This window comes from Cololabis saira, chromosome 19, assembly GCF_033807715.1.
Source record: "Cololabis saira isolate AMF1-May2022 chromosome 19, fColSai1.1, whole genome shotgun sequence".
Lineage (NCBI taxonomy): Eukaryota > Metazoa > Chordata > Actinopteri > Beloniformes > Belonidae > Cololabis > Cololabis saira.
The window spans coordinates 3,170,258-3,184,059 of NC_084605.1; the positions used below are offsets into that span (position 1 = coordinate 3,170,258).

Genomic DNA, 13,802 nt, shown 5'->3' on the forward strand with positions numbered 1-13,802 from the left:
TTTTCTTGATTTTTTGTGTTTTGTTGGGTGTCTTGACATCAATTACACCCAAAAAACAACGAACTTTTAACATTCAGTGTATTGTGTGCTTTCTGGGATTTTCCGCATAACTGTGCAAAAACGGCGCACCTGGTTTGGTGGCGGGCCGTGACGTAACGATCCGCTAAATCACCGCCCCCTCCACCCAGCTCCCTGTCTCCTCCAATAGTATACGGCTGCAGACCCGGAGGCAGCAGATCTGAGCGCAGCAGATCTGAACCGCAGTTCTAGACGTCACAGAGCCCCCTACTGGATGACTGTAGAACTGCAACTAGTAGAACTGCACTGCAACTAAACCAGCGTTCCACCTTAATAAATATATGAAGATTTAATTGATAATGAGGCATGGAGCTTAAATATGAAGATTTAATTGATAATGAATCTCAATATATGAAGATTTAATTGATAATGAGGATGGAGCTTATAATTAAAGAACTTACTTCCAGGGTAAACGGCAGGGATTCGTAGCTCATTCAGCACTATTTCAGATGTCATTTGTAGAGCATAGGTCTTTGCTGGTAGGCTCTTTTTTTTGTGGCAAGAGATTTAGATCATAGGCAGCACCAGTAGGTGCAGTTAAGACTGTTATCAAATTAAGGTGAAATTTTAAATTATTTCTTTAAATCATGAATGAGGCAATATAAAAAAAATTAGTCTTTACTTGTTTTTAGCCTAATGACAATAAATATATATTTAAACACTGAGCAACCATAAACATCATAGATAATGTCGTGATTGAGGATTGGTATTTTACCATGTCTCTGCAGGACTGTTATATGCACAGAATTATAAAGGTGTTGCAATTGCGTGAATATGAAAAGAGACTGGGACAGAGAAGATGACAACTGTCTTGCCACTGACAGAGAGGACTAAGATATGGCGTTTAGTGGGATATATTACCCCCAAAACTTGAACAGCATTGATCAAACCCACTACAACATAGTGTATTTGGGTGTCAAGTCCTCACTTTTGTTGTAGTAATTGTTAAAAAAAGAAATAAAGAAATAAAAACACTTTGATATACTGAAATGGTAAGTATGGTAGTATTAAGTCCAAAATTCCCAAACAGAACAATATAACATTTATTTAACAATATAACTTGGGGTAAACAATTGTCTCATCTTGATGAAATGTACAGTATATAATATATATTCAGTGCAGGTGCAGTCACATCCCACATTAAGGAGATCTGCAGAGAAAAAAAACAGCTGAAAAAACACTCAATACAAATCACAATCAACACTGAAATACTTAAGATTCTGGAGCATAGCAAATTCATTATATTGACATTAACAGCATTACAAGGCCCATACAAACAGCATACAAGGCCCTTCCTTTCTGGATTGTTATGTGTACCTAAAAAAGAGTGTTCAATTAGTCCAAGTTAATATTTTTACACTGTTTTACAGACAAAACTGGGCCAAAACCTAATAACGGACAAATATACATTTTCATCTTATGCACTGGATTAACTAAATTTCTGTCCACAAAATATCTAAATATAGGCTATATAGTGATATAAATGTGAATAGTTATATAAACACACATAATGTATAATATGAATAAAAAGATAAGTTAAGATATTCCTTCAATTGTCCCACAATGGGGAAATCCACAGTCAAATGTCAAATTTAACTTAACAATATAGTTTGTGGATCATGTTAGGCATTTCACTGATTGATTAAATCACTTTTGCAGATCAATTAAGTGCCAATATATCTTGAAAAGAATACACAAAAAATGTGATTCACGGTAATACTCACACTCCGGTCGTCATCCATCTTGAGAAAAGGAGAAAAGAGCACGCTGCCGGAAAAAAACGAGACGTCTCGATCTGAACTGTTGATTTAGTTGCAGTTATAAAGTAATCCAGTAGGGGGCTCTGTGACGTCTAGAACTGCGGTTCAGATCTGCTGCTCAGATCTGCTGCCTCCGGGTCTGCAGCCATACCCTTCTCGTCTCCTCTCCTCTCCAGCGCACCATAAAGGCTGATTTATGGTTCCGCGTTACACCGACGCAGAGCCTACGGCGTAGGGTTACGCGGCGACGCGCACCATACGCTGAACCCTACGGCGTAGGCTCTGCGTCGATTTAACGCGGAACCATAAATGAGGCTTAACATGCCTCTTTTGTTCTAATCACCGGAGGAAAACTGCTAAGAAGACCCGCGGCCACTGACTGGACTTAAGATAAGGGGACAGTGCTGCTTGCATGCCTTTATTTTTATGATTGTTTGCTGTGGTTCGCCCTCCTGCTTTTCCGTGCATGCTTCGCCTGTCGCTCCGACGCCGCTGTGAGCGTATGGCTGGAGGAGGAGGAGGTTTGGAGGAGGAGCGGAGCAATGATTGACAGGAAAGGGGGGAAAGGAAGCATTTTTCACGGCGCAAAAAAACACTGTAATAAAAAGCCAGGAATGGAGTACTAGAGTGAAGTTTTTCTTGTTACACCCTTTTAGACACATTTGAGGGATGTTGCCCAAGACTTTTAATAGTGTTAAAAGCATGTTAAAAATGATGTCACAATACCTTTAACATTATCATTAACATTAACGTCCTCCCAGCAGCAGCAGCAGCCTAGTACCCCTCGCTGCAGCACCGCGGAAGGGGGCGGGGCGTCGGACATCACAGGGGATGGATGGATGGTTTTTTAAATGTTTTTTAAATGTTAAAACATTTTAAAAACTCTGTGGAAGGTGTGTGGGGAGCTTTTGGGCGGAAAAGTTGCAACTGAACTGAAGTCCTGCTACTGAATTCACTGTGAGCCACTGGTATAAATGGAGTCATCTCTTGAGTTTTCCAACTCTCTGGGCAGCGTCTCCTCACTGCTGACTCGCTGAATGAATAAACACATTAACACAAAACACCTGCTTTTGTTGTCCTTGTCCCTCTTTTGTTTGTTGAAAAAATGTAATTTGTATATATGGAATCCTTACTACCAATGATTTTTAGTGCTAGCCTACTCATCACACTCAATACCCAATGACAATCTATATATTTTTATTATAATTATGTAATATTAAACATAATTATATTACAAGTAGGTTTTATAATCTTATACAATATCTATCTTTGCATATTATGAGTATAGTGTCACCTTTTGAGTTTAATTACTGAAACAAATTAACTTTTGCACGGTATTCTTATTTTCGGAGATTCATCTGTATAATGATGACTTTGAATATAAATTTGCATTTGTAATTCTTGGAAATGGTCACCAGATGGTGCTGTGTCATTTTGATATCACGCCCCGCCCCTGTGATGTCCGACGCCCCGCCCCTGTGATGTCCGACGCCCCGCCCCTGTGATGTCCGACGCCCCGCCCCCTTCCGCGGTGCTGCAGCGAGGGGTACTAGGTTCAGTTGCAACTTTTCCGCCCAAAAGCTCCCCACACACTTTCCACAGAGTTTTTAAAATGTTTTAACATTTAAAAAACATTTAAAAAACAATCCATCCATCCCCTGTGATGTCCTACGCCCCGCCCCTGTGATGTCCGACGCCCCGCCCCTGTGATGTCCGACGCCCCGCCCCTGTGATGTCCGACGCCCCGCCCCCTTCCGCGGTGCTGCAGCGAGGACCTTCTCGCAGCAGCAGGAACTGGCTTCAAACTCCCTCTAGTGGTGATTCCCCCTCGGTTCACCCAGAACCAGGAACCTCTCAGGAGCTTCAAGCCAGTGGTTTCAAACTGTTTCAGTCAGGCCCCCCTTGGGGAATTGGAAATATTTTTTTGAAAACCGCTGATTTAAATAGAAACCTGTGTCTCCCTGTTTTAACAGACTCATTAAACCAAAGTCACTTCACTTCATTCATATTTTATTTTCCCCAAAAAGAAATTACATGCAGTTTATTATATCAGGATATCAAATAATTAAAATAAATCATGATCATGTTTGTTTACCAGGTTAATACAGATGTTTGATTGAAAGAAACTTAAACAAAATCAATGTTTCACATATGAAGGTTTTATGAACCACAGTTAAGAATGATAAAATAAACATACATGATACATTTAACGGTTTAAAAAGATATGAAGCAACAATTATGAAACATTTGCTCACATGAGAACCAGCTGTGTTTTTAGACGTTTAAACAGTTTTTCATGTTTTAGTATCTTTTAGTTGCAGTTTGTTTAAAAACTCTGATCTTTGGACTGAAACTTGAGGAGCGACTTATAAACTCTGACTTTTGAACACTTACATTTACACAGAAATATGTTCTTTAATACCGATTTTATTTGACTTTTACTCTTCGAATGTTATAAAATCATCAGGTTGATTAAAAATAGCTCTCAGATTTAGGAACATGGTGGATTTTTATGTCATATTTCTAACTGGTTACAACATTTATTTAAACAGTAAAGTTTGAAAGTAAAACATCAAATCTCGTCCCAGTGATTCCAGCACATTTATAACATGAATACAAACTTAGATAAAATGAATCACAACTTTATAAACTTTTATATTTTGGTATCTTATTCCACGCTGAACAAATACGCTGAATGTTTTACAATAATATTTAAATGTGTCGTATTTTCAACGTTTTGAGATTCGTTTGTTTGCACATGTGAACTTTTTACTTAAAATAATCCTGCTCTTGGAAAAGTTATTCCATCAAAACATTAAAGACACATGAATATATTTTCTTTATCTCAGGTTAATCTTTTCTTTGTCTGACAGATTTTGATCTCAGAAGTTTTTCCATCACCACACTTTCCAACATAGAAATAAGGGAAGAGTTTCTCAGTGAAAGTGTGACTGTGAGTGTAGATGTGTTTCATGTCTTCAGCGTTGTAGAAGGAAACCGTCCCCCCGTCATAGTCCAGCTGGACTCTGATCCTCCGGAGACTCGTCTTCACCATGACGATCTTATTATCACCATTGGTGTATTTTCCTTCACGATGAAACAAACACCAGATTCCATATTTAGGTGAAGCAAACACCTCTCCCTTCCTGTCAACTGAGTCTTTAACCAAACCAACAGCCCAGACAGGATGATCTCCCACCTCCACCTCCCAGCTGTGTTTCCCTGAGGTCAAACCCTCAGAACCAAACACACTGAATCCGTAGATGTTTCTCTCTGGATTATCAGGAAGCTGCTGCTCTGTATCTCCACGTCTCACACTGGTCAGATCAGCAGAGAGATGGAGATCGTGGTTTGCAGTGTTTGGGTCCAGAACCAGCGGGCTGAAGTGGACCTGGTCCCCCATCTTCTCCCAGACTCTGAAGGCCAGGTTTCCCAGGTGTTTGGCCTCGTCTACCAGAGTTCCTGAGAGCAGCCGTGGATCTGACACTGAGCTCTGCTCTCTGGCTCTGTCCCGGGTGGGTTTATACCTGCTGAGGAACGTCATGTTGTCTTTCTGCAGCTCTTCTTCAACAGCAGAGATGCTGTCTGACAGAGAGGAGATCTGCTCCTGGATCCTCTTCCTCTCCCCGCTGATTCTCCTCCCCTTCTGCTCCTCTTCCTCCCTCAGAGCTGCCAGTCTGGACTCCTCTTCCTCCTTCAGGAACTGCTGGAGTTTGTTGAACTCTGCTCTGATCTGCTTCTCTGTGGACAGCAGCTGCTTCTCCGAGTGTTGAACCACATCTTTATATGTTTCCTCCACTTGTTTGTATTTGTTCCTCTTGTCCTGCAGGGACTTTAAGTCAGATTTCAGCTGCTCCTTCAGCTCACCAACTGCTTCTTCTACAGGAACCACTTTGTGGTTCTGGTGCAGAGAAAACTCACAGACAGAACACACAGTTCTCTGTTCATCTATACAGAACAGTGGAGTTGTTCCTGGATGTTTCTTACAAACTTCCTCCTCCCTCTTTTCTTCTTTTTCAGTCTCAGACGGTCCACCTGTCTGTTTTCCAGCAAAAGAATCTGCAAGTCCCTTCAGTGAAAAGTTCGCAAAAATGTCCTTAGAAGATTTTCTTTTACAGATGGGACAGTTTCTGTTTTTAGCTTCTTCCCAGAACTCTTTCAGGCAGCTTGAACAGAAGTTGTGGCTGCAGCTCAGAGACACTGAATTTTTCAACGTCTCTAAACAAACGTGGCAGCTCAGGAAATCTTTAAGAGTTTTTTCATCCATTTCTTCAAATCTTTGAAGTATTCTTCAATTGGTAAACTCACCAGTTAAACGTCCCTCTGAATCACAGATTTAAGTCCTTTTATTTCAGGTTTTTAGTTCATAACCTCCACCCTGAAATGGCGTCTCAGCTCCGTTCAGTCACAAGAATGAACTTTGAGTTTCACCTATTAAATTTACTGACGTCAACAGGTAGATTTACATGTTCTTATCAGCAGGGAGTGGAGTTTGACTTGTTATTAAGAAATACAATCAAGTGACTTGAATGTACTTTTTTGTATCTTTGTATTGTTGTTTTCCTTTTTAAAAAGAAAACAATTAACAAAATAATTGCCACTCTGTACGTTTTGCATAAATCTAAAAGCTTAGAAAAACTTAACTGATTCAAACATAACATACAACAATTTAATCATGTAATTACATTTTCTCTGTATAATCATCACCTGTATGCATGTTTGCAGGCCGGAGCCTCGGGAGCTGCGTTCTGGCCTGCCGTCCTGGTCGTTTTTAGGGTCATCACAACCCGTCTTACAAGATGAGATATTTGTAATCTGCCGCAATCACACAGTTGATTGAAACACAACAACAGATCTGTAAGTGGCTTTCCAATGTCACTTACTTGTACTTTTTACTTTTTTTTTTCCTCTTATTGGTACGACAATACTAGACCAAATCAACCTATCCCTAAACTTAGGATATGTACCACAGGTTTTCAAAGTGGCAGTAATTAAACCTTTACTTAAAAAACCTTCTCTTGACCCAGACACCTTAGCTAATTATAGACCAATTTCCAACCTTCCATTTGTATCTAAAATTATGGAAATGGCAGTTTCAAGCCAGTTATGTGACTATTTGTATAGAAATGATCTCTTTGAAGTCTTTCAGTCAGGGTTCAGAATGCATCATAGCACAGAGACAGCACTGGTTCGAGTTACGAATGACCTCCTTATGGCCTCAGATAAGGGATTAGTTTCCATACTGGTTCTACTGGACCTCAGTGCTGCTTTTGACACTGTAGATCAGCATTTTACTGCACAGGTTAGAGCATGTTGTTGGGATAAAAGGGACAGCTCTACGTTGGTTTAAATCATATCTATCTGACAGGTTCCAGTTTGTTCATGTACATGAGGTTTCTTCAGAACAGTCAAGGGTCTGTTATGGTGTTCCGCAGGGTTCAGTGCTAGGGCCAATCTTGTTCAGTTTATGCATGCAGCCATTGGGAAGTATAATCCAGAATCACGGCATACACTTTCATTGTTATGCTGATGATACGCAGCTCTATTTGTCTATGAAGCCGGATGAAACAGAACCGTTAGTTAAACTTCAGGCATGTCTTAGGGACATCAAGGACTGGATGTCCAGAAATTTCTTGCTTCTAAATTCAGATAAAACAGAGGTTATCATTCTTGGTCCCGAGCATCTTAGGAAGGGATTAGATGGTGTTGCGATGGCTTCCAGTGCAACTGTGAGAAACCTTGGAGTTGTTTTCGATCAGGATTTGTCGTTTAAACCATATGTTAATCAGGTTTGTAAAATAGCGTTTTTCCATCTCCGTAATATTGCAAAAATTAGGAAAATCGTCTTGCAGAGTGATGCAGAAAAACTAGTTCATGCGTTTGTATCTTCTAGACTAGATTACTGTAATGTGTTGTTTGCAGGATGTCCAAGTAATTTGCTGAATAGGCTCCAGCTGATCCAAAATGCAGCAGCACGAGTACTGACAGGAATCAGCAGGAGAGACCACGTCTCTCCAGTGTTAGCGTCGCTCCACTGGCTACCTGGAAAATTCAGAATCCAATTTAAAATGTTATTACTTGCATATAAAGGTCAAAACGGTTCAGCTCCGCAGTATTTACAAGACCTGATAGTGCCTTATGTTCCTGGCAGAGCTCTCCGCTCTCAGAGTGCAGGTTTACTCGTAGTTCCTAGAGTATCTAAATGTAGATTTGGAGGGGGCGGGCGTTCTGCTATCAGGCACCATTACTATGGAACCAACTTCCAATCTGGGTTAAGGAGGCTGACACCACCTCCACCTTTAAAACTAAACTTAAAACCTTTCTGTTTAGTAAAGCCTATAGTTAGTGTTTAATAAACCTCTAGCTGGTGTTGGTAAATCTCTAGGTAGTGTAAACTTTAGTGTGTTAGAGTCAGTAGTCATAGTTGCAGCTATAGAACAAGACTATAATAGTTAGTCTCAAATATAGCTTGGTGGTAGATATGCTGCTATAGGCCTATGCTGCAGGGGGGACCGACATGATGCGCTGGGCGGTGCCTCTCACCCTTCTTCTCCTCTTCCTTTCCCTTCCTCTCTTTTCCATTTCCATTTTTATAAATGTCTCATAGCTATCGTTTTGTCCATCGCTCCTGTAGTTTCTTGTGCCGGCCCCCCCTTTTCTCTTTTTTGTGCATGTTTGCAGGCCGGAGCCTCGGGAGCTGCTTTCTGGCCTGTGTTCCCGCCCCCCCCATCCCTGGTCATCCCGTTGCTGCTTCCACCTGCCTACGTGGATGTCTGCTGTGTGCTGCTGACGCCCTATATTTGTATTTATAAATATATTTATATTATATTTATATTTATATTTATATTTATATTTATATTTATAATTATATTTATGTTTATGTTCATGTTCTGGATCTCTGGAAAGCGTCTAGAGACAACATCTGTTGTATTAGACGCTATATAAATAAAATTGAATTGAATGTATAGTATGTAGGATTTGATGTATAGACACAATACACATGCATGAGATGAAATGACAACTTAAATTGGTTTTGTCGGTTTCCTTAGCATCTTTTCACTTTCTGTTTTCAGAGCTATCATTATTATTATATTATCATTATTATTACTATTATTACAGTTATTATTATTATTACTATTATTACAGTTATTATTATTATTATTATTATTATTATTATTATTATTATTATTTTGTGTAGCCTCATGATACTTCATTTGTTCTTTTTGTATATTCTATTATGTTAAAAGGCAAGATAATCTTTATGTTTTAAGCCCAGACCTTTTCTGTCAAAATAATCACCATGTTGACCAAAGAAAAACCTGTAAATGTTTATTATCTTGCTTATGGATTTTCATGCTTATACTTGACCGAAATAAAGATTAACTAACTAACTTAATAAATGATTTTATTTGGTGTATCTCAGAGACTTTAAAATCACCGGAGTAACCGGAGTAACCGGAGTAACCGTAGTAACCGGAGACACGTTCGCCTCACAACTTCCTCTGGGTCCGGGCGGTCCGGGGAAAATCAAGTCCTGACTTTAACTGAATAAACACGATTGTGAAGTTTAGAAAGCAGTTGCAGTCGTGGAAATGCAAGTTCACGCTTCTTTTAACCAAAGATAAAGACAAAAATAGGAAAATAAAGTAGGCAACATTAACAACGTTCCCAACCAACCACTTCCACGGGACTTAACAAGTTTGTACTTCTATAAAAGCAAATGTTTTGCCAGTTTGTTGTCCTGAAGCACTCAGCCTAGGAGGGAAAGACATCAGCAAGGGCTTAAGAAAAGCAAACATTACTGCAGATCAATCCAGAAAGCATGATGGACATTCAGCAGACCAGCAAAGAGTTGGTGCTACCTTGGAACCGGTCTTTACGGTTATTCTTTCTGAGATTAACCATTTTTGCAGAAAGAAATTTACTCACAAGTGGAAAAAATATGAAAAAAGAGAAAATAAGTATAACTTAAAAGGTACAGAGATCTTTAAAAAAACAAAATTCAGGACCAAATTAATGGAACGTTGTGTTTCTGTAAAAGGTTTTAGTTTATGGAACAATCTGGATACAGAAGCCAAAGAATGTAAATCAAACATTACATTTAAAAGAAATATGATAATTTTTAAATTAGGTGTGTTTTCTTTTTTTATTCTCTCTCTCTTTTTAGCACCATTGTCATATTTTTTTCCTTTGAATCAAAAAAGAATACGACTATCTGTGTTTGACGACAGCTATTTTGTGTTATTTTATAACTGTTGTATTTTTTTTTATTACGTTTATTGAAAAGTGTTTTTTTTAATTGCGTAATTTGTTTTTGTTTTTTCCAATTTTACTTTGTTTTATTTTATTAAAATGATTCTGTTTATTATCATTAATGAATTTCCCCATTGAGGGAGAAATAAAGAACACTAATCTTATTATTATTAGTAGTATAATTAATATTACTATTATTATTATATATAATAAAATAATAATAAAAGCCAGTTTGATGAAGAAATATCACGATAATTGTTAAGTTAGGTGGGTTTTCTTTTTTTTCTCTTTCTCTCTTTTTAGCACCATTGTCATATTTTTTTCCTTTGAATCAAAAAAGAATACGACTATCTGTGTTTGACGACAGCTATTTTGTGTTATTTTATAACTTTGTTGTATTTTTTTTTTTTTTTTTTAATTACGTTTATTGGAAAGTGTTTTTTTTAAATTGCATAATTTGTAATTTGTTGTTTTTTTCCAATTTTACTTTCCTTTGTTTTATTTTATTCAAAATTAAAATTTTCTGTTTATTATCATTAATGAAGTTCCCCATTGAGGGAGAAATAAAGAACAATCTAATCTTATTATTAGTGGTAGTATAATTAGTATTACTATTATTATTATATTATGTTATGTTATGTTATGTTATGTTATGTTATGTTATATTATATTATATTATATTATCATTAACATTAACATTAACATTATCATTAACATTACCATCCTCCCAGCAGCAGCAGCAGCAGCAGCAGGAACTGGCTTCAAACTCCCTCTAGTGGTGATTCCCCCTCGGTTCACCCAGAACCAGGAACCTCTCAGGAGCTTCAAGCCAGTGGTTTCAAACTGTTTCAGTCAGGCCCCCCTTGGGGAATTGGAAATATTTTTTTGAAAACCGCTGATTTAAATAGAAACCTCTGTCTCCCTGTTTTTACAGACTCATTAAACCAAAGTCAGTTCACTTCATTCATATTTTATTTTCCCCAAAAAGAAATTACATGCAGTTTATTATATCAGGATATCAAAAAATTAAAATAAATCATGATCATGTTTGTTTACCAGGTTAATACAGATGTTTGATTGAAAGAAACTTAAACAAAATCAATGTTTCACATATGAAGGTTTTATGAACCACAGTTAAGAATGATAAAATAAACATACATGATACATTTAACGGTTTAAAAAGATATGAAGCAACAATTTTGAAACATTTGCTCACATGAGAATCAGCTGTGTTTTTAGACGTTTAAACAGTTTTTCATGTTTTAGTATTTTTTAGTTGCAGTTTGTTTAAAAACTCTGATCTTTGGACTGAAACTTGAGGAGCGACTTATAAACTCTGACTTTTGAACACTTACATTTACACAGAAATATGTTCTTTAATACCGATTTTATTTGACTTTTACTCTTCGAATGTCATAAAATCATCAGGTTGATTAAAAATAGCTCTCACATTTAGGAACATGGTGGATTTTTATGTCATATTTCTAACTGGTTACAACATTTATTTAAACAGTAAAGTTTGAAAGTAAAACATCAAATCTCGTCCCAGTAATTCCAGCACATTTATAACATGAATACAAACTTGGATAAAATGAATCACAACTTTATAAACTTTTATATTTTGGTATCTTATTCAACGCTGAACAAATACGCGGAATGTTTTACAATAATATTTAAATGTGTCGTATTTTCAACGTTTTGAGATTTGTTTGTTTGCACATGTGAACTTTTTACTTAAAATAATCCTGCTCTTGGAAAAGTTATTCCATCAAAACATTAAAGACACATACATATATTTTCTTTATCTCAGGTTAATCCTTTCTTTGTCTGACAGATTCTGATCTCAGAAGTTTTTGCATCACCACACTTTCCAACATTGAAATAAGGGAAGAGTTTCTCAGTGAAAGTGTATTTGTGAGTGTAGATGTGTGTCATGTGTTCAGTGTTGTAGAAGGAAACCTTCCCCCCGTCATAGTCCAGCTGCACTCTGATCTTCCGGAGACTCGTCTCCACCGTGATGGTCTCACTAACACCATTGTTGTATTTTCCATCACCATACGTCAAACACCAGATTCCATATTCAGGTGAAGCCAATGTCTTGTTCTTCCTGTCAACTGAGTCTTTAACCAAACCAATAATCCAGACAGGATGATCTCCCACCTCCACCTCCCAGCTGTGTTTCCCTGAGGTCAAACCCTCACAACCAAACACATTGGCATACTTGATGTTTCTCTCTGGATTATCAGGAAGCTGCTGGTTTGTATCTCCATGTCTCACACTGGTCAGATCAGCAGACAGATAGAGACAGCGGTGTGCAGTGTTTGGGTCCAGAACCACCGGGCTGAAGTGGACCTGGTCCCCCATCTTCTCCCAGACTCTGAAGGCCAGGTTTCCCAGGTGTTTGGCCTCGTCTACCAGAGTTCCTGAGAGCAGCCGTGGATCTGACACTGAGCTCTGCTCTCTGGCTCTGTCCCGGGTGGGTTTATACCTGCTGAGGAACGACATGTTGTCTTTCTGCAGCTCTTCTTCAACAGCAGAGATGCTGTCTGACAGAGAGGAGATCTGCTCCTGGATCCTCTTCCTCTCCCCGCTGATCCTCCTCCCCTTCTGCTCCTCTTCCTCCCTCAGAGCTGCCAGTCTGGACTCCTCTTCCTCCTTCAGGAACTGCTGGAGTTTGTTGAACTCTGCTCTGATCTGCTTTTCTGTGGACAGCAGCTGCTTCTCCGAGTGTTGAACCAGATCATCATATGTTTCCTCCACTTGTTGGTATTTGTTCCTCTTGTCCTGCAGAGACTTTAAGTCAGATTTCAGCAGCTCCTTCAGCTCACCGACTGCTTCTTCTACAGGAACCACTTTGTGGTTCTGGTGCAGAGAAAACTCACAGACAGAACACACAGCTCTCTGTTCGTCTCTACAGAACAGTGGAGTTGTTCCTGGGTGTTTCTTACAAACTTCCTCCTCCCTCTTTTCCTCTTTTTCAGTCTCAGACGATCCACCTGTCTGTCTTCCAGCAAAAGAGTCGGCAAGTCCCTTCAGTGAAAAGTTCACAATAAGATCTTTAGAAGATTTTCTTTTACAGATGGGACAGTTTCTATTTTTAGCTTGTTCCCAGAACTCTTTCAGGCAGCTTGAACAGAAGTTGTGGCTGCAGCTCAGAGACACCGGATCTTTGAAAGTCTCTAAACAAACGTGGCAGCTCAGATAATCTTTAAGAGTTTTTTCATCCATTTCTTCAAATCTTTGAAGTATCCTTCAATCGGTAGACTCACCAGTTAAATGTCCCTCTGAATCACAGATTTAAGTCCTTTTATTTCAGGTATTTAGTTCATAACCTCCACCTGAAATGGCGTCTCAGCTCCGTTCAGTCACAAGAATGACCTTTCCGTTTCACCTACTAAATTTACTGACGTCAACAGATAGATTTACATGTTCTTATCAGCAGGGGGCGCAGTTTGACTTGTTATTAAGAAATACAATCAAGTGACTTGAATGTACTTTTTTGTATCTTTGTATTGTTGTTTTCCTTTTTAAAAAGAAAACAATTAACAAAATAATTGCCACTTTGTACGTTTTGCATAAATCTAAAAGCTTAGAAAAACTTCACTGATTCAAACATAACATACAACAATTTAATCATGTAATTAAATGTTTTCTGTATAATCCCAAAAACAGGTTTTAGGTAAGAGTTTTTAGGGTCATCACAACTCACTA

The 13,802-nt window shown here is 38.3% G+C and overlaps 2 protein-coding genes across 2 annotated transcripts; both read right to left on the reverse strand.

Moving 5' to 3' along the window:
- Positions 1-4,683: 4,683 nt before the first annotated feature.
- Positions 4,684-6,231, reverse strand: LOC133419741 (nuclear factor 7, ovary-like). The gene has a single exon (XM_061709146.1). The coding sequence runs from the start codon at positions 6,103-6,105 to the stop codon at positions 4,684-4,686; it is 1,422 nt and encodes a 473-aa protein (XP_061565130.1). The 5' UTR covers positions 6,106-6,231.
- Positions 6,232-11,315: 5,084 nt separating this feature from the next.
- LOC133419228 (nuclear factor 7, ovary-like) lies at positions 11,316-13,449 on the reverse strand. Its single transcript, XM_061708271.1, has one exon. It carries the CDS (start codon positions 13,317-13,319, stop codon positions 11,898-11,900), a length of 1,422 nt encoding a protein of 473 aa, XP_061564255.1. The 5' UTR covers positions 13,320-13,449; the 3' UTR covers positions 11,316-11,897.
- Positions 13,450-13,802: the final 353 nt, after the last annotated feature.

Excerpts from the sequence above, each read along its gene's own strand:
- LOC133419741 (XM_061709146.1), bottom strand. The coding sequence starts at position 6,105 with ATGGATGAAAAAACTCTTAAAGATTTCCTGAGCTGCCACGTTTGTTTA.
- LOC133419228 (XM_061708271.1), bottom strand. The coding sequence starts at position 13,319 with ATGGATGAAAAAACTCTTAAAGATTATCTGAGCTGCCACGTTTGTTTA.